This window comes from Bos mutus, chromosome 19 (assembly GCF_027580195.1).
Source record: "Bos mutus isolate GX-2022 chromosome 19, NWIPB_WYAK_1.1, whole genome shotgun sequence".
Taxonomy (NCBI): Eukaryota; Metazoa; Chordata; class Mammalia; order Artiodactyla; family Bovidae; genus Bos; species Bos mutus.
The window spans coordinates 7,909,789-7,931,285 of NC_091635.1; the positions used below are offsets into that span (position 1 = coordinate 7,909,789).

General features: G+C 54.7%; 1 protein-coding gene and 1 long non-coding RNA gene across 8 annotated transcripts; one reads left to right on the forward strand and one right to left on the reverse strand.

The window, feature by feature from the left end:
- Positions 1-6,754: 6,754 nt before the first annotated feature.
- On the reverse strand, positions 6,755-18,762 carry LOC138992064 (uncharacterized). The gene is made up of 3 exons (XR_011467877.1): positions 18,630-18,762; positions 17,852-17,976; positions 6,755-9,708 (listed from the first exon to the last, which is right to left on the reverse strand). It is a non-coding gene; the product is annotated as an uncharacterized lncRNA (long non-coding RNA).
- Positions 15,246-21,421, forward strand: SPHK1 (sphingosine kinase 1). Of its 7 annotated transcripts, none has more exons than XM_070389119.1 (6): positions 15,246-15,410; positions 18,215-18,409; positions 18,643-18,868; positions 18,947-19,058; positions 19,160-19,275; positions 19,505-21,295. In XM_070389119.1, the coding sequence occupies exons 2-6, from the start codon at positions 18,400-18,402 to the stop codon at positions 20,307-20,309; spliced, it is 1,269 nt and encodes a 422-aa protein (XP_070245220.1). In that variant the 5' UTR covers positions 15,246-15,410; positions 18,215-18,399; the 3' UTR covers positions 20,310-21,295. The 7 variants fall into 7 exon arrangements, with proteins under 7 accessions (XP_070245220.1, XP_070245216.1, XP_070245218.1 ...); XM_070389115.1 differs by lacking the exon at positions 15,246-15,410 and adding an exon at positions 15,446-16,600; XM_070389117.1 differs by lacking the exon at positions 15,246-15,410 and adding an exon at positions 16,705-17,528.
- Positions 21,422-21,497: the final 76 nt, after the last annotated feature.

The following is a 21,497-nucleotide window of genomic DNA, read 5'->3' on the forward strand; positions in this document are numbered from 1 at the left end:
TTTTTCAGAGGACGGAGCCCTTAACCTGTGAAGTTTGGCCCAACCCTGGGTAGTTGGTGCCTCCAGAGGAAAAGGGACGGGGAGGGGTGAGAGGTGGCATGAAGACTTGGCGGGCTTTTCTGGGAAACAGGTGGGAGTGAAGGGGGTTGGGGACACAGTGGAGTCATTGTAAAGTGGGTGGGACACCAGAGAGGAACACCTCGTCTCCCACTGGGTTGGCTACTTGGCCGTGGGCTGGTGGCTCTGTCCTGGGGCTCCTGAAGTTTGGAGAGTGTCCAGGGCAGTCAGCCAGGAGGCAAAGGACTGGGACCATCTCCACCCCCGCTCCCCTACAGCCCCAGAGCTGGATCCAGAGTACGGATGGAATTGCAGAGTCTTGGTGGTTTTTTGAGGCTTTTTTTTTTTTTTTTTTTTTGAGGCTTTTTAAAAATTTTACTTTTTGTTGCACTGGGTCTTCATCACTGCATGCAGGCTTTCTCTGGTCGCAGCCATCAGGGGCTACGGTTTATTCTGGCGCTCATGCTTAGCCTTCTCATTGCGGTGGCTTCTCTTGTTGCAGAGCCCGGGCTCTAGGCATGAGGGCTCAGTAGTTGTGGCACACAGGCTCTAGAGCGCCTGCTCAGTACTTGCAATCACAGGCTTAGTTGCTCTGTGGCATATGGGATCTTCCCAGACCAGGGATCGAACCCACGTCCCCTGCGTTGGGAGGTGGATTCTTTACCCGTGGACCACCAGGGCAGTCTAGAATTGGATCCTGGGGTTTGGGGGCGGGGGAACACCTCAGAGCAATATGGCATGAGGCCAAGGGTCAACAAGAATATGTAACCAGGGGAGCCCCATGGAAGAGAGTCTCTGTCAGTAGGCCCATGGGGCACCCCCTTGGGCACACCAAGTCTAAGGAGCACTGGTTCTCAACCAGGGCATATTGGTAATGGCTGACACATTTTTGGTTGCATAACTTGAGGAGTGGTACAAGACTTAGGGCTGAACAACTGGCGTCCAGTAGCATGAGGCCAGGGATACTGCCAAACAATGCACAGGACAGGGCCCCACCACAAAGGATAATCCAGCCCTAAACATCAGTAGTGCTGAGGATGAGAAACCCTGCTCCAGAGAATGAGCTGGGTCAGCAGTAAAGACCCAGGACACAGGACAGCCACATCATTGCCCCCAGCTGGTGACCACAGGAAACACCTCTGTTTTCCATTTCTCTCCCCAGTGCCCCAAGTAAGCAGAGAGGAGAGTGGTGTGAGAGGTATGCTTGGTCCCTGCTTCAGTGCTGAAACCTCAGGCCTGTGCTTCGGCAAGGGTAATTTGAGACAAGCTTGACTTCATTTATTTTTTTGGCCATACCACGTGGCTTTTGGGATCTTAGTTCGCTGACCAGGGATAGAAACTGTGGCCCTGGAAGTGAAAGTGAAGAGTCCTAACCACTGGACCACCAGGAAATTCCCGAGTTTGACTTTTATTTTTAGTCTTTAATTTTTGTTGGACTATAGCTGCTTTACAATGTTCTGTTAGTTTCTGCAGTACAGCAAAATGCATCAGCTCTAAGTATACGTATGTGCGTGCTCAGTCATTTGGTTGTGTCCCACTCTTTGCAACTCTAAGGACCGTAGCCTTCCAGGCTGCTCTGTCCATGGGATTCTCTAGGCAAGAATACTGGAGTAAGTTGCCATTTCCTACATCAGGGGATCTTCCCGACCCGGCAATTGAACCACATTTCCTTTGTCTCCTGCATTGGCAGCGATTCTTCACCAATGAGCCACCTGGGAAGCTCATGTGTGCTAAGTCTCTTCGGTCCTGTCTGACTCTTTGCGACCATATGGACTGTAGCCCATGACGCTCCTCTGTCCAGGGGATTCTCCAGGCAAGAGTATTGGAGTGGATTGCCATGCCCTGCTCCAGGGGATCTTCCCAACCCAGGGACTGAGCCCGCGTGTCTTATGTCTCCTGCATTGGCAGGTGGGTTGTTTACCACTAGCACCATCTGGGAAGCCCTGGGAAGCTCATACATATACATATATTCCCTCTTTTTTTAGATTTCTTTCAGGTCACCATCATGCATTAAGCAGAGTTCCCTGTGCTAGACAGTAGGTTCGCCTTAGTTACGTTTTATAGCTGGTGTATACATATGTCGATCCCAAGCTCCCAGTTCATCTCCCCCTCCCTCACCTTGGTATCTGTAAGTTTGTTCTCTACATCTGAGTCCCAAGTTTAACTTTTTAAATGGACAAGCCTTAAACTCCCAAGTGGGGCTGCCTTAATAACAACAACAAAAACAAAATGACTGGAGAAGTGAAATCAGATTGAGGTGCCTTAACAGGGAGCCTTACACTCAAGTGACCAAGGGGGTTTGGACAGAACACAGCTGGTGGTAGTTACTGGAAACATACAAGCAAGCAAGCAACTCCTAACAGGCACTTCAACAAGACAAGTCTTCTCAATGGAACGGGCTAAGTGCATGCATTGCTCAGCACAGTCTCTGGCACAAATGAGAGCATGATGAATGTTAGCACTTGTATTAAGAAGGAAGTGGAAAATCAGCAGCTTCCAATGGAGAGAGAGGGCTTAAGGATGAATGCTGTCTGGTTGGGTAGCTGGTTCCAGTTAAAGCACGGACACCCAAGGAAGCTGGGGCTTTGATCAACCAGGCACTGGGGTTTCCTGAAAATACATTTGAAGGAGTCTGTTCTTAAACTGAAAAACAGTTTCCTTCAGGGTGAAGCAGTTCCCTAAATTTGTCCCAGTTCCCACTTCCTGAGATAAGTAACTGAGTCCCTAAATATGGCCTCCATAGACCCCTCCTCCCCCACCGAGGGAGAGGGGCCCTGGCTCCCTTCCCTGGAATCTGCCCTGGCCTTAGTGACTTGCTTGAGCTGTAGAATGTGACGAAAGTGACAGCCTGGAACTTCCAAAGCCAGGGCATGAGACGCTGCACAGTTTCTGCTGGGCATCTTGGAATGATGCCCGTGAGACAGTCCCTCTGGGAACCCAGGCTCCATGTCACCTGGAGGGACCATGCAAGAGCTCTGGCTGCTGGCCCCAGCTGAACTAGCTGATAGCCCCCTCAAGGGTCCCACAGGAGGGACCCATCTCAGATGTTCAGACCACTGACACTGCAATCACATGAGTCCTTAAGTGAGAACCACCCAACTGAGTCCAGTCATCCCTCAGTTCACTTCATTTCAGTCACTCAGTTGTGTCCAACTCTGCAATCCCATGAATTGCAGCACGCCAGGCCTTCCTGTCCATCACCAACTCCCGGAGTTCACTCAAATTCACGTCCATCAAGTTGGTGATGCCATCCAGCCATCTCATCCTCTGTTGTCCCCTTTTCCTCCTGCCCCCAATCCCTCCCAGCATCAGAGTCTTTTCCAATGAGTCAACTCTTTGCATGAGGTGGCCAAAGTACTGGAGTTTCAGCTTTAGCATCATTCCTTCCAAAGAACACCCAGGACTGATCTCCTTTAGGATGTACTGGTTGGATCTCCTTGCAGTCCAAGGGACTCTCAAGAGTCTTCTCCAACACCACAGTTCAAAAGCATCAGTTCTTCGGCACTCAGCTTTCTTCACAGTCCAACTCTCACATCCATACCGCAGCTGCTACTGCTGCTGCTAAGTCGCTTCAGTCGTGTCTGACTCTGTGCGACCCCATAGACAGGAGCCCATCAGGCTCTCCTGTCCCTGGGATTCTCCAGGCAAGAACACTGGAGTGGGTTGCCATTTCCTTCTCCGATGCATGAAAGTGAAAAGTGAAAGTGAAGTCGCTCAGTCGTGTCCGACCCTCAGTGACCCCATGGACTGCAGCCTACCAGGCTCCTCCATCCATGGGATTTTCCAGGCAAGAGTACTGGAGTGGGGTGCCATTGCCTTCTCCGCCATACCGCAGAGGACCCAGCAAATTATTGCTTCAAGCCACTACAGCTTAGGGTGATTTATCACTTGGAAGCAGGTAATTAGAACACTTCCCTAGGGAGTCAAGAACTCTCAGAAACATATGGTGCTTTCTTGGACGAAAAATTAATTGTCTTTCTAGTGACTGTCCAGGAAGGGTTTGCATAAGTGGCATATCCGGGCTGGTGGAAAGATATACGCCAAACACTCTTCCAATCCCAAGTTCTAGCTTAGGCACAGTATCAGCTCATAAGATGGGTAACATGAAAGCATTCCAGCCCTCCACCCCTTGTTCTCCCCTTTCTGCCCATTTCTTCCTGCTGTCAAGCTGTTCCCATTCTTCCGTAAATTTTAAACCACTATTCCAAACAACCACTATAGACACACGGTCAGGTTCTTAGAAATCTGACCCATATCATGAAGGTACAGTGTGTCTAGGTGGGAGGAGCAGGAACATCAGAGGTTAACCTCCCCTCCCTCGGCCCCAGTGAGAACCCTCAGGGGTGGGGAGGTTGGAGGAGTTGGGGAGAGTAAGGCAATTTTATCTTCCTTTCAGGGAAAACAGAATCCCACCAGTAATTAAATACCAATTCAATACTAAGAAGGAGCACAGGGAAATAAGGTTTAATTGAGTTGTTTTTTTTTTAAGATAGTCACAAGAGCGTCTGCTCGGGCGCCACCTAGTGGGAGTGACTGTAATAACAGCAGAGCCTCCCTTTCCCAGCCCCCTGCCCCCACGCCCCACTTTCCTGGAGCCTGGGTGGCAGCCAGCTTTGTCACTGTTCCCACATTCCCACGCCGGCGTCGGGGAGGATGTGGGGAGAGGCTGTAAGAGTATGTGTCACTTGTGTACTACAGCTGACTCATTTCCAGAAGTGAAATAGTCGCGGGGACCATGACAATTCATGATGCTCTTGAAGAAGATGGATTTTTGTGGTAGTCACAGAATCTCTGGGAGGCTTTTGAGTCTGCCCACCTGCTTGGAAGGCAGGCTTCACATCCTCCTTGTAAGCTAAGTCAGTGGTTCCCAAATTTGTCTGTGTATTAGAATCACTAGAGGGCTTTGAAAAATTCTGAAGCCCAGACCAGTCAAATCACCATCTCTGCAGATGGAGCCCAGGCATCTGTAGTCCTGAAGCCCCGCTGTGGGGGGTTGCCAAAGTGCTGCCCAGTTGACCCAGGAAAGCGATGGGGCCATCAGTTGATCCCATGGCTACTGCCAGCTGCCTCCTCCTGCTTTCCCTTGGGAGCAACTTGAGGCCAAACTCACAGTTCTGTCTTTACCATGTCTAAGCCATTTGGAAGATCCTTCACAAATAAACTTCCCTGGTGGCTCAGACGGTAAAGCGTCTGCCTATAATTCGGGAGACCCAGGTTCCATCCCTGGGTTGGGAAGATCTCCTGGAGAAGGAAATAGCAACCCATTCCACTATTCTTGCCTGGAAAATCCCATGGACGGAGGAGCCTGGTAGGCTACAGTCCATGGGGTCACAAAGAGTCGGACACGACTGAGTGACTTCACTCACAAATAAAAAGTGCTGGATTAAAATTTTTTCCATCTCTAATATATTTTTGCTTTGTTTAAATTTAAAGTATTTTTTCCCCAATATAAAAATACACTGCACGAGTAGTTATTGTGGTTGGGGTGGGGAGGAGCTGGGAGGGAGCACCAGGGGTTTCTAGGATGTGTTCTTTTATTGATGCAGTGTGTTGGTTCGTAAATTCATAGTTTATAACATGTACTTTTCTGTACATATTTATACCTCAATAAAAATCCCACATAGCCAAGCGATTTAGTTATACAGATGTGTACATTCTTTAGAAAAAAAAACCCAACCCTGTTGGTCCAGTAGTTAAGACTCTGTGCTTCCGCTGCAGGGGGCACAAGTTTGATCCCTAGTCAGGGGTCTCGCATGCTGCACAGCAGGGGTCCAAAAAACCCTAAAAACGAAAATAAATAAAAACCCCACACATACTTCATAACTATGTAGGGAAATACAGAGAAATGGGGAAAAAAAAAAAAAAAGAACCAGTGAAAACCAAGGATTGCCTTTTAGGGCCTCCACAAGGTGACACAACTTTTGAGACAAGGTAAGTCCCTCCAAATAAAGCCACCAAAGTGCTGGTGGCCTCCTCTCACCCCTGTGAGGAGAGGGAACGAGCCTCTGGGAGGTTCCATGAAGTTGACATACGGGACTCCATATAATTCAGTGCCAAGGAGCAGGAGTCTCTCTTTGATCTAATCTGGCTCACCTGAGCCCTCTTTTTGACCAGGTCTCAAACCCTGGGCCCTTTTGTCCTTCCATGCAAAGTCCAGTTGTAACAAGAATCTTGATAAGTCAGTTTAGCCTGAACCCCCATCCTCGAGGTCTGGTCACCTTCAAAATGTTTGGCTTCCCCATTGTCCAGCATCCTCAGGTGATGTCTGAGCCTCCTGGCCTGCCTTAGCAAGTTTTTTTTTTTTTAATTAATTAATTTATTTGGCTGCACCGGGTCTTAGTTGAGGCATGTGGATTCTTTAGTTGTAGCATGCAAACTCTCAGTTGCGGTATGTGGGATCCAGTTCCTTAAACGGGGATCGAACCCAGTCCCCCTGCACTGGGAGTGTGGCATTCTAGCCACCGGAAATTCTGCCAGGCCGATTTAGTGAGAATCTCCCCTGATCCCTGACGTTTTCTTTTAGTAATCTTCCACCCACTGACCCCTACCCTACTCCTTGGCTTATATTCCCGCTTGTCTTTGTATTCACAGTTGAACTCAATCTCTGCTCCCTCCCACCCATCTGCAAGACCCCAAGGTACTGGTCCCTGCCCCTATCACAGAGGTTCTGAATATAGCCCACCTTACCCTTCTTTAACAAGTGCCTGGAATAAATGTTTTCCTTTAACAGCAGTCAAATCATAATTTAAACTGCATCATTAGAAATGGATGTTTTTGTGCGTCGCAGAAGAATGATCCTGAAAGGGACATTGCTGGTTCAAGTCCCTCATTAAAAAAAAAAAAAAGGGAAGAAATGCATATAACAGGAAATAAACAAGTCAATTAGCATATTCACGTCGTGCAACAATGAGCTCTGCTGCTGCTGCTAAGTCGCTTCAGTAGTGTTCGACTCTGTGCGACCCCACAGATGGCAGCCCACCAGGCTCCGCCATCTCTGGGATCCTCCAGGCATGAACACTGAAGTGGGTTGCCATTTCCTTCTCCAATGCATGAAAGTGAAAAGTCAAAGTGAAGTCGCTCAGTCGTGTCCGACTCTCAGCGACCCCATGGACTGCAGCCTTCCAGGCTCCTCGGTCCATGGGATTTTCCAGGCAAGAGTACTGGAGTGGGGTGCCATTGCCTTCTTTGAGCTCTATCTGGTTTCAAAATAAAACCCACAATAAAACTATCACCCAAAATAAAATCATCCCAAATAAAACCCATGTCCGTTAAGCACTGTCCTCCTGGCAACCACCAACCTGCTTTCTGTCTTGGTGAATTTATTTATTCTGGAGGTTTCATTTAAATGGAATCACACAATATATGGCCTTTTTGTCTGCCTTCTCTCACTTCTTTCACATGATGTTCTTGAAGTTCATTCACAGGGTAGCACAGATCAGGACTTCATTCCTTGTCATGGACAAACACTATTCCTTAATGTGGATAAGCCATGTTTCTTTTACCCGTTCATCTGCTGATGGACACTTGGGTTGTTTCTGCCTTTTGGGTATTGTAAACAGAGCTACTATAAGCATTCGTGTACAAGGTTTTATGTGGACACATGTTCTCAGTTCTCTTGGGTAAACACCTAGAAGTGAAATTATTGGGTCACATGGTAAATCCATGTCTAATTTTTTGAGGAACCTTGAGTTTCTCTCTCTTTTTTTTTTTTTTTGGCCACACTATGTGGCATGTGGGATCTTAGTTCCCTGAAACCCTGTCCCCTGCATTGGCAGTTCAGAATGTTAACCAATGAACTGCCAGGGAAGTCCCAGGTCTCTCCTTTTTAAAAGAGATTTTTTGGGACTTCCCTTGTGGTCCAGTGATTAGGACTCCAGGCTTCCACTGCTGAGGGTCTGGGATCCCATAACCCACCCGGCATGGCCAAAGGGGGGAACAAAGATATTTTTCTTGGGGCAGGGTTGTTGTTGGTCAGTCGCTAAGTTATGTCTGACTCTTGTGAGTCCATGCACTGTAGCCCACCAGGCTCCTCTGTCCATGGGATTTCCCAGGGCAAGAATATTGGAATGGGTTGCTGTTTCCTTCTCCAGAGGATCTTCCCAACCCAGGGATTGAACCCACATCTCCTATATTGGCAGGTGGGTTCTTTACCACTGAGTCACCAGGGAAGCCCTGGGGCAGGGTGGGGAGGTTAAATCAGGAGCTTGGGATTAACAGATACACACCACTACCACTATATATACACAAAATAAACCTACTGTACAGCACAGGGAAATATATTCAATGTATTATAATAACCTATAATGGAAAAGAATCTGAAAAAGAAAACATGTATATGTATAGCTGAATCACTTTGTTATACACCTGAAACTAACACAGTATTGTAAATCAACTATACTTCAATAAAAACAATTTTAACATATGTTTTCCTCAAGGGCTGGCGGGGACTCCAGATTCGTTCTCCACATCTATTAGTAGTAGTGGTGTTAGTTGCTCAGTTCTATCTGACTCTTTGCAACCCCATGGACTGTAGCCTGCCAGGCTCCTCTGTCCATGGAATTCTCCAGACCAGAGTACTGGAGTGGGTAGCCATTCCCTTCTCCAGGGTTTCTTCTCGACCCGGGGATTGAACTCAGGTCTCCTGCATTGCAGGCAGATTCTTTACCATCTGAGCTACAGGGAAGACCCTGTTCCACATCTGTTAGGACCAGTTTTTCATGGGTGACCAGCCTGTCTTTGTTAAGTACACATAACATCCAAGTCTCAGTTTAGAATTAAAATGATGCTGCTGTTCTTTCACGTAGCTCAATGATAAAGAATCCACCTGCCAATGCAGGAGACACAGGAGGCACAGGCTCCATTCCTTGGTCAGGAAGGTCCCCAGAGAGGAAATCGAAACCCACTCCAGTTTTCTTGCCTGGAAAATTCCATAGACAGAGGAGCCTGGCGGGCTACTGTCCATGTGGTTGAAAAGAGCCAGATACAACTGACTACAATGAAGCCTGAAGCCTGCGCTTCCACTTAGGGTCCTGCCTGAGACCTTAGTGTCCTAGGGTTTGCCTGACTCCTGGGGGCCAGCCAGCCTGCACCGCTAATGGCTGCAAATCGGGGTAACAGATCCACCCCCAAGGACTCAACATGCTTCTCCCCTTAGGAATAACACTTACTCCTGCCAAGAGATGCAGGTGGCAGATCTGATTCCATGCTAATCCTATTTTACAGTTAGATTGTCTTCCCTTCTTAAGTGCTCCAAGTCCTCAATTTGAGAACCAAGTGGTCACAGATACTTGTCACGTGGCAACTGGAATTCAGCCTAAGATGATAGGATCTTTGTGCTTGTTGGCAAATGCCAAGTTGATGCTGTGGATTTTTCTAGGTCATGCCGAGTCCGGAAGATGGATATGTCCTTTAAACTCTGCATCAGAGCCGTCTGTCTGTCCCTCCCTCCCGGGACCCATCAGCCTGCTGCGCAGAGCCAGGAGGAGGTGGGGTGTTTGACTGTGTCCTTCCTGGGCTCTCTGCATCGCTGGAACAGCCACCTGGCGCCCAGATGGGGCTCCCTCCCCTGGATCCTCTGCTGCAGTTGGGAGGGGTCAGCCCACAGCCTTTCTCTCCAGGACTTCTGTGTACAGAACCATGCTTACCGCAGCTCTAGGAAGGAGACAGAAACAGAAAAGAAAGGATACTTTCTTCGTATATGCTTCCCATTATATGCTCCTCCCAAGCCCATTCCATCTTTTGTTTTAAAATAACTTCACTCCTTAGTCTGTAAGCTTTTACAGGTAATCACTCGGCTCCCTTTCTGTTTTGAGACAGGGAGTTTCAGAGGAGGCTGCTAGGATCATCTGATGGTGCCTTGAAGGAGAAATGACAGCTCGACTCATTTTCAAGAAGCTGGTCACGTTGCTGTGGTCAGCACTTTAGGGCAAGGAGCAAAAAGGACAACGAGCCGCTTTTGGAAGTGGCTCTCCTGTCGGATCGGCACAGCATCACTCCCTTGGCAGCACAAAGCTTCGGGGGCACACGTGTGGAATGAGGTTACCGTGTCCCTTGCCCCGGGGCCCCTCTCCTCAGCCCCAGCTGTCCAGCCCATCCTGTGCAATCATTACTTAAATGACCAGGGTTCTGTCTGGAAAGAATCGAAGGGTTTGACCTTCAGGAGGCCAGCCTCCAGGGAAGGGGAATTTCTATTTTCGGGATGTGGATAATGAGTGTCAGGGGCAGGCAAGCCCCACTCCAGGCGCCCATCTTTTTTTGCAGCTTGGCAAAGTAGGGCGCTGGCCCCTCTTTGGCCTCCAGTGAATCGGCTTCTGTGAAGGAGGCCTGAGAGGCGAGAGGGATGCAACCCCAGGTGCCCACCAGGGGCCAGCAGGGTGTCTTGAAAGGGTGTTCCCCATCTCTGGAGGGGGTGAGAGAGGATGTCACCTCTGCTCTGTGGAAGTGGTCCATTCCCAGGTAGGAGGAAACCACCCCAGACCATTAGCGCCAAAATGCTGCATCCAGCCTGTTTGCTTTGGGAACAACCCAAGGACGAGGCTTAGCTTTGGAGCGACGTTAAAATGGAAAACACTGCACAACAAAAAACGCCCGGAAAACTGTGTACACACCCATCCCCTTGGCCTGGACGTGGGGACCAAATAAAAGCGGCTCAGCACTCCCGCTGCCTGGCTGCAGAGCGGCCAGGTCTCTCTTCCTGCTTTCCAGAAGCTCTCCTTTTGGGAATCACCCAAAGCAGTTTGACACAGCTGCTGGCTGCTCTTCCCTTGAAGGAGACGACCAGTCGCACAGTGTCTCTCGGAACCAATATGTGAAATGAAGTCGCTTCAGTCGTGTCCCACTCTTTGTGACTCCATGGACTGTAGCCGACCAGGCTCCTCACTCCATGGAAGTTTCCAGGCAAGAGTACTGGAGTGGGTTGCCATTTCCTCCTGCAGGGGATCTTCCCGACCCAGGGATTAAACCTGGGTCTCCCTCAATGCAGGCAGATGCTTTACCGTCTGAGCCACCAGGGAAGTCGAACCAGTATAAACCAGTATAAATGAGTAACTGATTTCAAAGCACAGTTGAGGGCTTCCCGGGTGGCTCAGTGGTAAAGAGTCCGTCTGCCAATGCAGGAATCATGGGTTCAATCCCTGATCTGGAAAGACGCCAGATGCTGCGGGGCCCCTAAGCACATGCGCCACAACTATGGCGCCTGTGCTCTGGAGCCTGGGAGCTGTAGCGACTGAACCCACACGCCCAAACTACTGAAGCCAGTGTGTTCTAGAGCCTGTGCTCCACAACGAGAGAAGCCACGGCAATGAGAAGCCTGCACAAGACTAGGAGTGGCAACTAGAGAAAGAAGTCCATGCACAGGAATAAAGATCCAGCACATTCAAAAATAAATAAAATTATTTCTTTAAAAAGCAAAACACAGTTGGGTAGGGCAGGGGCTGGCTGCAGCCTCAGAAGGGGACCTTCTCTCCCCTCACTAGTGTTCAGGATGTGGGACTGGGTGCTGGAGACAGGCCAGAGCCCACTGTAGAGAGCCCAAACCGGAGCTGATGTCAGCAAGAACCTATGAAATATTCCTAGCCACCGTTCTCCACGTGGCTGGCCTGGTCCAGCCTCACCACAAAGTATAAAAGTAGCTGGACTGTCGGGCTTCATGACAGGAGCTGTGAGGACCATGTCTTTTGTGTGGTACCCAGTGGGCTGGGCCGGTGGCAAGCCCTTCCTGCAGAGTGGGGAATTCTGCCAAACTGGAAATGGATGGGCAGGTCTGTGCCCCACCCTTTCCTCAGGTGAAAAGTTATTTGTTATCCTATAATTACTATGTTCAGTAAATATGCCAATTGCTCCTTCTCAGGCAATTTCTTTTTTCCCTCCTGTGCAGTTTTTAAAAATGGAAACCGGTGTTCTTTGCGGGGGCCTCTGTCTGATGAGTCAAAGACCACAAAGTCTACAGAATCACGTGTCAATGACCTCAGCAAGAATGTTTTCGGCCCCACCATGACGAATGCGAATTGAGGGAAACCAAGTTCCTGGTTTGTGTTCAGCTGGTACCACTGAGGAGATGCGGAATGCTAGAAAGAAAGTTCTGGCGCCAAGTAAGGACAGGATTCCCAGACATTCCCTGCCCCACTGTGGCTGGCAGAATAACAGCCCCCCCCAAAGATGTCTGTGTCATAGTTCCATGCGACCCATGACTATGTTACCTTATATGGCAAAAGCAATTTTGCAGTTGTGACTAAATTAAATTAAGGCTTTTGGACGGGGAGCTCAACCTGAGTTAGCCAGGTAGGGTCAATGTCATCACAGACGGGAGAACTTACAAGAGGGAGGCAGGAAGATCGGGGGGTTTCCCTGGTAGCTCAGCTGGTAAGGAATCTGCCTGCAATGCTGGAGACTCCAGTTCGATTCCTGGGTCAGGAAGATCCCCTGGAGCAGGGATAGGCTACCCACTCCAGTATTCTGGCCTGGAGAATTCCATGGACAGAGGAGCCTGGAAGGCTACAGTCCTTAGAGTCGCAAAGAGTCAGACACAACTGAAATGACTTAGCACAGCACAGGAAGGTCAGAGTCAGAGAAGATGTGACAACAGAAGCAAAAGTCAGATGGAGACTTGGAGATGCTAGACTGCCAGCACGGAGGTGAAAGAAGGGATCCGAGGCCAAGGAATGCAGGTGCTTCTAGACGCTAGAACAGGAAGGCAGCTCAGCCCTGCCAATCCATTCTAAACTTGTGACCTCCAGAACTGCAAGATGAGAAATTGGTGCAGCAACGAGAACCCAGGACACTAACACAAAACCCAGCTTTGTTCTTCTAAGGACTGTGGAAGAAACCCATCTGCTCAGAAAACCAGAGACGCCATAAGCCGAGGTGCAGGGTAAGATCGGAAAGTCAGGGGAGCGGGGGTGGTGTGCAAGCCTGGGGAAGGTCCCTCAACAGTGGAAGGCGGGCAGGGCCAGTTCCCGTCCCTTTCCTGTGGCACCCACAGGAGCCTGCACTGTTGTCCTCTCTGGAGACACCTAGGACTGTTCGATTTTTTTTTTTTAGTTTGAAAACTGATACATCCATTCACACTAGAGTCCTCATAACTAACTGGGTTTTCCTCCCAGAGAAATTTGCATTCAAAAAAGAACAGGCCCGCAGAAGATAATGTAGACCCTGAAGCAACAAATTTCAGCCAGGTCTTTCACCAGGGAAGAGGGTCATGTGGTGGCCAAGGCAGAGTTGAGTGATGCATGCACAGGTTATGTGTGCATGCTCAGTCTCGTCCAATGTGTGACCCCATGGTCTGTAGCCCGCCAGGCTCCTCTGTCCATGGGATTTCCCAGGCAAGAATACTGGAGTGGGTTGGCATGTCCTCCTCCTGGGGACCTTCCAGACCCAGGGATCGAACCCACATCTCCTGGATTGATAGGTGGATTCTTTACCATTGAGCCCCCTGGGAAGCCTGCACATACAGGTCAAGGAACACCTGTGGCCAGTCAACCACTAGTAGCTAGGGGAGAAGCCTGGAACAAGACGCTGCCTCACAGGCCTTGAAAGGAACCGACCCTGCTGACATCTTAATCTTGGATTTCTTAAGAACCGTGACACAGTAAATTTCTAAATCACCCAGTCTGTGGTACCTTGTTATGACAACTCAAGGAAACTAACACAGACGCCTTCAGATCCCAGACCAGCAGCTGAAATGAGTGGCAGGGGTGAGGCCTTTTAGGGGAGGCTGTGCTAGTGAACTTTCCTGAAAGGGATGTGTCCCTCTGAGCAGGCCTGCTCAGATGTGGGGTGTGTGGGAGGCAGAGTCCAGAGACCCAGAAGAGATGCTGGCTGGCAGCCTCGGCAAGGACACCTGTGAGGAGGAGGAGGCCACCTCCGAGATAAATCTAGGCTCACCCCACCACACCTGGAGCAGCTGAACCACCACAGAGACAGAAACTTGGAACACCGCCTGCAGGTCAGGAATCTCGTGTGACTAGTCTGGTCTCCTGCATGCCCATGCAGGACACACCTCTCCACCCACAGCCTGCCACCCTCAATGCGTGTCAGGGTCACTGGGATTTCAGAATGGGAAACCACATCTGGGTCCATCCCAGGAGACCAGTCTTAAAAACAGTCAGGCTGGACACCTCCCTTTCCCTGCCCTTGCAGCCTTCCAGGCAGAAAGCCCTTGAGGTCAAGGAAGGCTGCGGGGGTCCTGCAGTTCAGCCTGGGAGCTGGAACCTCAGGAACAGGTGAGATGGCAGGAATGAACAAATCAATGTTAGTTGCCGAGTCGTGTCCAACTCTCTGCGACCCCATGGGCTGTCGCCTGCCAGGCTCTTCTGCCCATGGAATTCACTAGGCAAGAATGAATACTGGAGTGGGTAGCCAAGGAGATGGCAGGAAACCTCTCCTAATAAAAGCAAGTCATTTGCCATCTGGCAGCCTTGGCTCCAAGTTTCCAGAGAGCTGGGCCAGGCCCAGTGCATGCCTGCTTGCTTTTTTTTTTTTTTTAAAGAACAGAAAAGGATCAGGTGTGTCCTGGGGAGGCTACCCTCAAGGAGGAGGGAGGGTGACTGGGGGAATTGGAACAGCAGTCTCTTTCACCTCTGAGACAGGTGTACCTGATGGTTGGTGACCGGGACAGATCAAGTCTCATGCCAGGCCTGTGGCCACAGCAGCTAGTTGCTTAATCAGAACCTGGAGGATGAAGCCTGGAGAGGGCTTCCAGATGCTTCCTCTTTCTCAGAGCGATTGAGCAGCGGGGTGGATGAGGCAGCTCTGTGGCAAGCAACACGTGGAGCGGATGGATACTCAAACGCCAGCTAGAAGCCTGGGGTCAGCTGGGCCTCCCGGGCTGGGGCTGGGATCTGGGTTTGCTTCTCAGCTCTGTAGGGAGCTGGTTCAGTGGCTTAGCTAGGCAAGACCCTTCACCTCTCAGGGTTTCACTTCCCCCAATTATCAAAAGGGGAAAAGCATCTTCCTCTTGCCCAATCCGGTCTCCTGGGCCATGGGTACTGACGAGGATCTCTGGAGATGAAATAACCCTCTTTAGAGAGGGGCTGGGGGCGGGGCGGGCTCGGAGGGAGGGAGGCTGGAGGAAGGAGGTGACGGACGAGAAAGAAGCAGGCGGAGCAGGGACCTTGGGGGTGGGGACGGGGGTTGGGGAGAGGCGGCCGGGAGGACAGAGGAGCCTTTGTGCGGACTGGAACCGGGGCCAGAGGGCTCTGCCCTTCACCTCCCTCCCACTGGGCTCCCGGAGGCCGGATAACAACCCAGCAGGCCGCCCCGCCTCCCTCGCCGCTGGGTTTCCAGTTAACCCCGCCCCCAAGCGGCCGCACGACCCCGGGGGCTCCAGCTAGGGAGGCGGAGGGACCCTGCGGCAGGTGGGCTTTCTCACTAGGCTCGTGCACGGCCACGTCCTCGCTTCCTGGGTCTGAGTCCCACCAGACTCCGAGGTTTAAGCAGCGGCTTCTCAGGACTGATGGAAGCGCTCGTGGGGAGAAGAGGGAGGCCGCCCCCCTCCAAGATCCGAGATCCCCGGGAGCATCACGCCGCGTCCCGCGTCTTCCAGGCGCCCAAAGCCCTGACTTTGACCGTCCTGGCTGGAGGAGCAGGCAGGCGAGGGAGGAGGGGGAGAGGAGAGCCGAGGGATCCAGTCCGGGCTCCCGCAAGGAGCCCCCTCCTCCCGCCGGCGCTGGCGTTCCCGCGTCGCGTGACCGCGGCACTGCGGCTGCAGCGCGGCGCTTGGCTCCTGGCGCTGGATTCCTGGGCGGGGGGTGGGGAGCCTGGAGGTTCAAGATCAGACCTCGGTGGACTCCGATCGCGGCGCTGCTAGAGGGTGATGACGCCCCGCCCCGCTCCCCACTCGGGTTCCTAGTTTCGCAGAGTTTCTCGACCCGTGAAAGCATCGCTGAGTCACCTTCCCGGAACGCGCTCGGGACGCTCACGACCCAGCCAGGGCTGCCCCCAGAGCTGCGCAGGGCGGAGGTGGACACCACCCGGCCGCGTGCCAGGCCAACGGCCCCGGGACCCACGCGTCCCAGCCTGAGCCTCTCCCCTATCCCGGGCCCCGCCCCGCCAGGTGTTGGGGAACAGGGACGCCTGGGTCCTCTCGCAAAGCGGTACCTCGGAGCCGTGCCGAGACCTGCCTCTTGTCGACTTTCAGGGGCGATGGGAAGCGAGACGTGTGAATGGGTGTTGTGTGGGGGCAGGTGTGGGCGCGTGAGCACCCTGCAGCCAGGGCCTGCACCAGCTAAGCCTCCTACAGCGGTTTGGTCTTTTCTAACTTTGGTTAGGGAGTTAGAAACTTTGTAACTTGACCTTGGCAACTTCCTCCTCTGGGTCGCCGCACACTACCCCACAGGGAGCTTACTCGAGCGGGTCGTGGACACTTTCAGATCGGACACTTACTTGCCGGGGATGTGTTGATCACACCCCATTGACACCCGAGGCCCCGGGCCAGTTTGCAGCTCCCCGCTGAGCCAGCAGGGCGACGGAGGACACGCCCCCATGCTTGGCTCCCCAATCCGGATGGGGTCGCCTAGGCCTGTTTACACCGCCAAGCTCCTTTCAGGTGGGTAAGGGGCGCGGGGCCTGGAGCGCCCGCTGGTTCAGGCGAGCATCGATGTTGTCCTCTGGGAAAAGCACCCAACTTCTGAGGTTCTTAACAAGGCCCCCTCCTCCGGACCGCGTACCCTCCGCGCTCCTGGCCCTCCCTCCCGGGATGGCTCCTCTGGCTGTCTCAGGCTCCGTGGCCGTGCGGTCCAGGAAGCTAAAAATAACTCTGGGGGAGGATGGGAGCGGCTGCAGAGACACCCCAGCACGAAATGAGGGGTACCTGGCAGGGCCTGGACCTCGAAATCCGGGTGGGATTGGGGGGCGCGGGCAGCGGGGCAGGTTCCGCCAGGAGACTATCCAGTGACAGGCAAGGGTCTAACCAGAGCCCTGAGCCACGCGCGCCCGGAGCCCCACCCGGGGGCCGCTCAGATTTTGTGCGCGGCGGCCTGTGATGCGCGTTCACCCTCGCGCGCCCGGGACGCTGCGCTCGCGGCGCGCCGCTCGTAGCCGGGCCTGGGGCTCCGCGCCTAGCCAGCAGCCTCCACGTCTCCCGCCCGGCCGCGTCGCTCGCCTTCCTACTGGGTCCGAGAGTCCCCGGACCCAGCCAAAGGGCTGAGCGCTTGGCCGAGCCGTGGGCGCGGGCCGGGCTGGGGCGGAGCGGCAAGGCCAGGGCCCCGCTTGCTTGCGCCGTGCGGGGCCTGGGTTCCACCCCTGCGAACGCCTGGGCCGCGGGGCGTGGCCAGGCCGGGAGGCTAGGCACGGCGCCCTCCCCGAAGTTGAGCGAAAAGTTTGAGGCTGGAGGCAGCGAGGCCGCGCAGTCAGCGTTTACTCGGCGCTCCGGTTGCTCCGCAGATGCTAGGCTGAGCCCGGGACTGGCTGTGTTCAGCCCTAGGCGATTGTGGGGAACGGAGGTAGCGCTTCCCCCAGGAAACTGGACCGACTGGGTAGGGCTGGCCGCCTGCCCTGCTCTCTTGCCCTTCTTGGCTTCCTGGGCGGCCGGGGGAGCCGCCGTGCAGCACATGGCCTCCGCGCCCACTCGGCTCTGGCTGAGGGAGGTGGTGGCTGGCGGCCCGGCTCCGGCTCAGCCTTCGCACGACTCCGGCGCCGTTTCCACGAGCGCTGCGCGCGGCGCCGCAGAGCCCGGCCCTTGGAAACGCGCGCGGCGATCCGGGCAGCTCCAGAGCTCGGGGTAGAGGACGCGGCGACCCGGCTGTTTCGGGCCGAGGATCACTCGCCCCGAACTTCGCGCGCGGCGATGGCCACTCACCTTCTGGGATTTTTTTACACAACTGGACTCCCCTCCCCCTGGCGGCCCCCGGGGAGGGGCTTGAAGACCTGATCCCACGGAGAGAGCCGGGGCTCTGACTCATCGTCGGGCCGGAACCCGAGGTCCTAGAAAAGACAGGCTCTCAGGAAAAGACCCTTTCCCCCTGGGGGTGGGGATGGTGGGAGCTCAGTTCCAGGACCCGAACGCCCTTGGTGGCACTGGACCTCGGCTTTCTGGACCTCTTGGAAAAATAGGCGATGCCGGTGCGCGCGGCTCCCGGAGCGTGGTCCCAGAACCTAATGGGGCGCCCCCTACCTCAGGGGGCCGCTCCAGACTCCACCAGCGCGGTTTCCTCTCCCTCAGATCCGGCAACCGCAGGGAATGACGCGGGTGCCCCCACAGCCCCGGCAACGGGCGGGGAGGGCGAGCCCCATGGCCGTCACCGAGAGGCCCGCCTGGGCAGCACCGATAAGGAGCTGAAGTCAGGAGCCGCCGCGGCGGACAGCGTCCGGACGGCGCCGGGGACCCCTCGGCAGCGGGGCGAGGTCATGGATGCAGGTTTGTGGGGGCCTGGCGGGGAAGGCCTGTAGGGGGATTCCTATTCTCCCTGGTGAGGAAAGTTGGCCGGAGTCAACTGAACAAGAGGGGCTGGGTACCCTGGAGGCGAGCCCTTTTCCCCATGAGACTAGAAGCTGGTGGGAGTCAGAGCCCAGCCAAACTGGCTGGAGTGCCCCGCTGGAGGCCGCTGCCGCTGGCCAGGCTCAGCTGGATCAATTACCCGTGGATTTCAGGCGCCGCGTTTCCACCCGGGTGCCCGCGTTGTGATCCTCAGCCCCTAGTGGCGGTTCCGGTTTGTGTTTACAGCGGGCGGCTCCCGGAACACGCTCCCAAGGCCCTGCCACGTGCTGGTGTTGTTAAATCCGCGCGGGGGCAAGGGCAAAGCCCTGCAGCTCTTCTGGAGCCACGTACAGCCGCTGCTGGCCCAGGCCGACGTCTCCTTCACGCTGATGCTCACTGGTGAGTTTCTTCCCGGGAGCGGGCGTGGGGAGCATCCCCAGCCGGGGGACCCGCGACTCCAACCTCCCACGTTGATAGCCGCGCCCTCTGCACAGAGCGGCGGAACCACGCCCGGGAGCTGGTGCGTGCGGAGGACCTGAGACGCTGGGACGCGCTGGTGGTCATGTCCGGAGACGGGCTGATCCACGAGGTGAGGCCTTCCCAGGGGAGGCTGGGCCTGGGTCTGGGTTGTGGGGGCGCCGTGGCGGGTGGGGGGAGCTTCCCAGGCTGAGGCCTCCTGTGCTCCAACAGGTGGTGAACGGGCTCATGGAGCGGCCTGACTGGGAGACCGCCATCCAGAAGCCCCTGTGTAGCCTCCCGGCAGGCTCTGGCAATGCAGTGGCCGCTTCTTTGAACTATTACGCCGGGTGAGAGCCAGGGTCCAAGCGGGTTTATTTTCCCTCAGGTCCTGCCAGGCTTTCTTTTATGAGTGCCTGCGAGCTACCACTCGTCTCTGGAGCCCTGAGCCTCTGTTCCAGGGTCCTCTCTCTCTCTCTCTCAGTGACTCCAGTTGGCTGTCACCCGCTGTCAACTCCCCCAGGGGCTCAAGGTTACTTTGGCCTGCCCCAGCTCCTCATCCGACTCCCTCCCCTGCAGGTACGAGCAGGTGACTAAGGAAGACCTCCTGACCAACTGCACGCAGCTGCTGTGCCGCCGGCTGCTGGCGCCCATGGACCTGCTATCCCTGCAGACCGCCTGCGGGCAGCGCCTCTTCTCTGTGCTCAGCCTGGCGTGGGGTTTCATCGCCGACGTGGATCTGGAGAGCGAGAAGTTTCGGCGCCTGGGCGAGATGCGCTTCACTCTAGGCGCCTGCCTGCGCCTGGTGGCCCTGCGCACCTACCGGGGCAGCCTGGCCTACCTGCCCGCAGAAACGCTGGCTTCCAGGAGGGGCCCCTCCCCGGCTCGGGCCCCGCAGGACCCCGCGGACACCCATGTGGTGCCCCTGGAGCAGCCAGTGCCTCCTCACTGGACGGTGGTGCCAGAGCAGGACTTTGTGCTGGTGTTGGTACTCCTGCATTCCCACCTGGCCAGTGACCTTTTCACCGCCCCCATGGGCCGCTGTTCGGCTGGCACCATGCATCTGTTCTACGTGCGTGCTGGCGTGTCCCGGGCCATGCTGCTGCGCCTCTTCCTGGCCATGGAGAAAGGCAGGCACATGGAGTGCCACTGCCCCCACCTGGTCTATGTGCCTGTGGTTGCCTTCCGCCTGGAGCCCAAGGATGGGAAGGGTGTGTTTACTGTGGATGGGGAACTGCTGATCAGCGAGGCTGTCCAGGGCCAGGTTCTCCCCAACTACTTCTGGATGGTCAGTGGCTACAGGGAGCCCCCACCCTCTCTGAAACCACAGCCCTCACCCCGCAGGAAGTCTCAGCAGATGCTGCCCCCATCAGAGCGTCCCTGACTCTGTGGGCCTTGCCCCTGCCTTTGTCTACTTGGTTCACTCTGTGCTCAGGCCCCGCCACCCCTCTCTCCCTCCTCCCCCAGGACTGGAGGGCCTGTCCACAGCCCACGTGGTGAGTTGGGAGGAGGAGGAGGAGAAGGAAGACTGGAGAAGGGTGGGAAGGACAGGCTCTGCCCACCGAAGGCCAGATGGAGTGTTGGGGTAGGAGCAGGGAAGCCACCCTTGAATCAGATCTGAATAAAGTGACATTCCCAGCCTGCTGGTCTTATCCTAGAGGGTGCGAAGAGTGGGGTCTTAATTCTGCCCGGGCTCTAGAATTTAACATGATGACCAACCCAGTGGTCCCTCCTGGATGGGGCAGCATGTGGTACCGGCCCCTGGGAAGTCATTTTGGTAGTGGGCACAGGACCAGAGCTGGTCCAGGCTGCTTTTGCAGGGGTTGGGGCCCTGCCCCAGTGATGATTATACCCCATCTGGTCTGGAGCCAACTGCCTCTTAGCACAGGTAGGAAGACTGAGGTTTAGAGCAAGTATGTCTTACCTAGGGCCATACAGCCAGCGCATCTCAGCCAAAAGGGAGATTGTCCCGGAGTTAGGGGCACTGGGGAAAACTGGCAAGGAGCAAGAGGTCAAAATGGCAGAGAGCTGTCCCCTTTTTACAAGGAGTCTGTCTGTCCAGGGCGGGCTCTGGGGCTCCCCTGCCCTCCTTGTCTGTCCTTGTCGGGGAGTGGTGGGCTGGGGTTTAAAAGGAAGCAGTGGTGAGGAGAGGCAGATTCCAGCCATCCAGAGTGGCTTCGAGCCCAGGCCAGCCCCCCCCAGCATCTGGAAGGAGCTGAACGGGTGGACCTGATCAGAGGCCCCCGGGGAACAGAGCTGCTGCTGCTGCCCTGCTGAAAGGGGGCTCCAGGACCCAGGCCCTGCTCAGAGGCAAGAGCACCCACCCACTGAGCTTCTAGACCCTCACCTCCCGGCCCCTCCAAGTCCTTGACAGGAGATGAAGAGGCTTGGGAGCGGGCTGGGTGAGGAAGGGGCTGCTGCCTTGAGACGTCCCCCACCCCGCCCCAGCCACAGGGATCTTTCCTTCCCCTGGGGAGGGTGTGTGAGGTGCCCCCGAGGGAAAGAAAGGCGACAGAGCCAGATGAATGGCAGAGGCAGGTTTAATGGTGCCACCTTGTCTGTTTTGTACACT

What these genes read in the sequence shown, in the direction of transcription:
- SPHK1 (XM_070389113.1), top strand. Translation starts at nt 18,109, where the DNA reads ATGCCGGTGCGCGCGGCTCCCGGAGCGTGGTCCCAGAACCTAATGGGG. An exon ending in CTTCACGCTGATGCTCACTG is followed by an intron (nt 18,869 to 18,946) that starts GTGAGTTTCTTC and finishes CCACGTTGATAG; the next exon opens with CCGCGCCCTCTGCACAGAGC. An exon ending in TCTTTGAACTATTACGCCGG is followed by an intron (nt 19,276 to 19,504) that starts GTGAGAGCCAGG and finishes CCTCCCCTGCAG; the next exon opens with GTACGAGCAGGTGACTAAGG.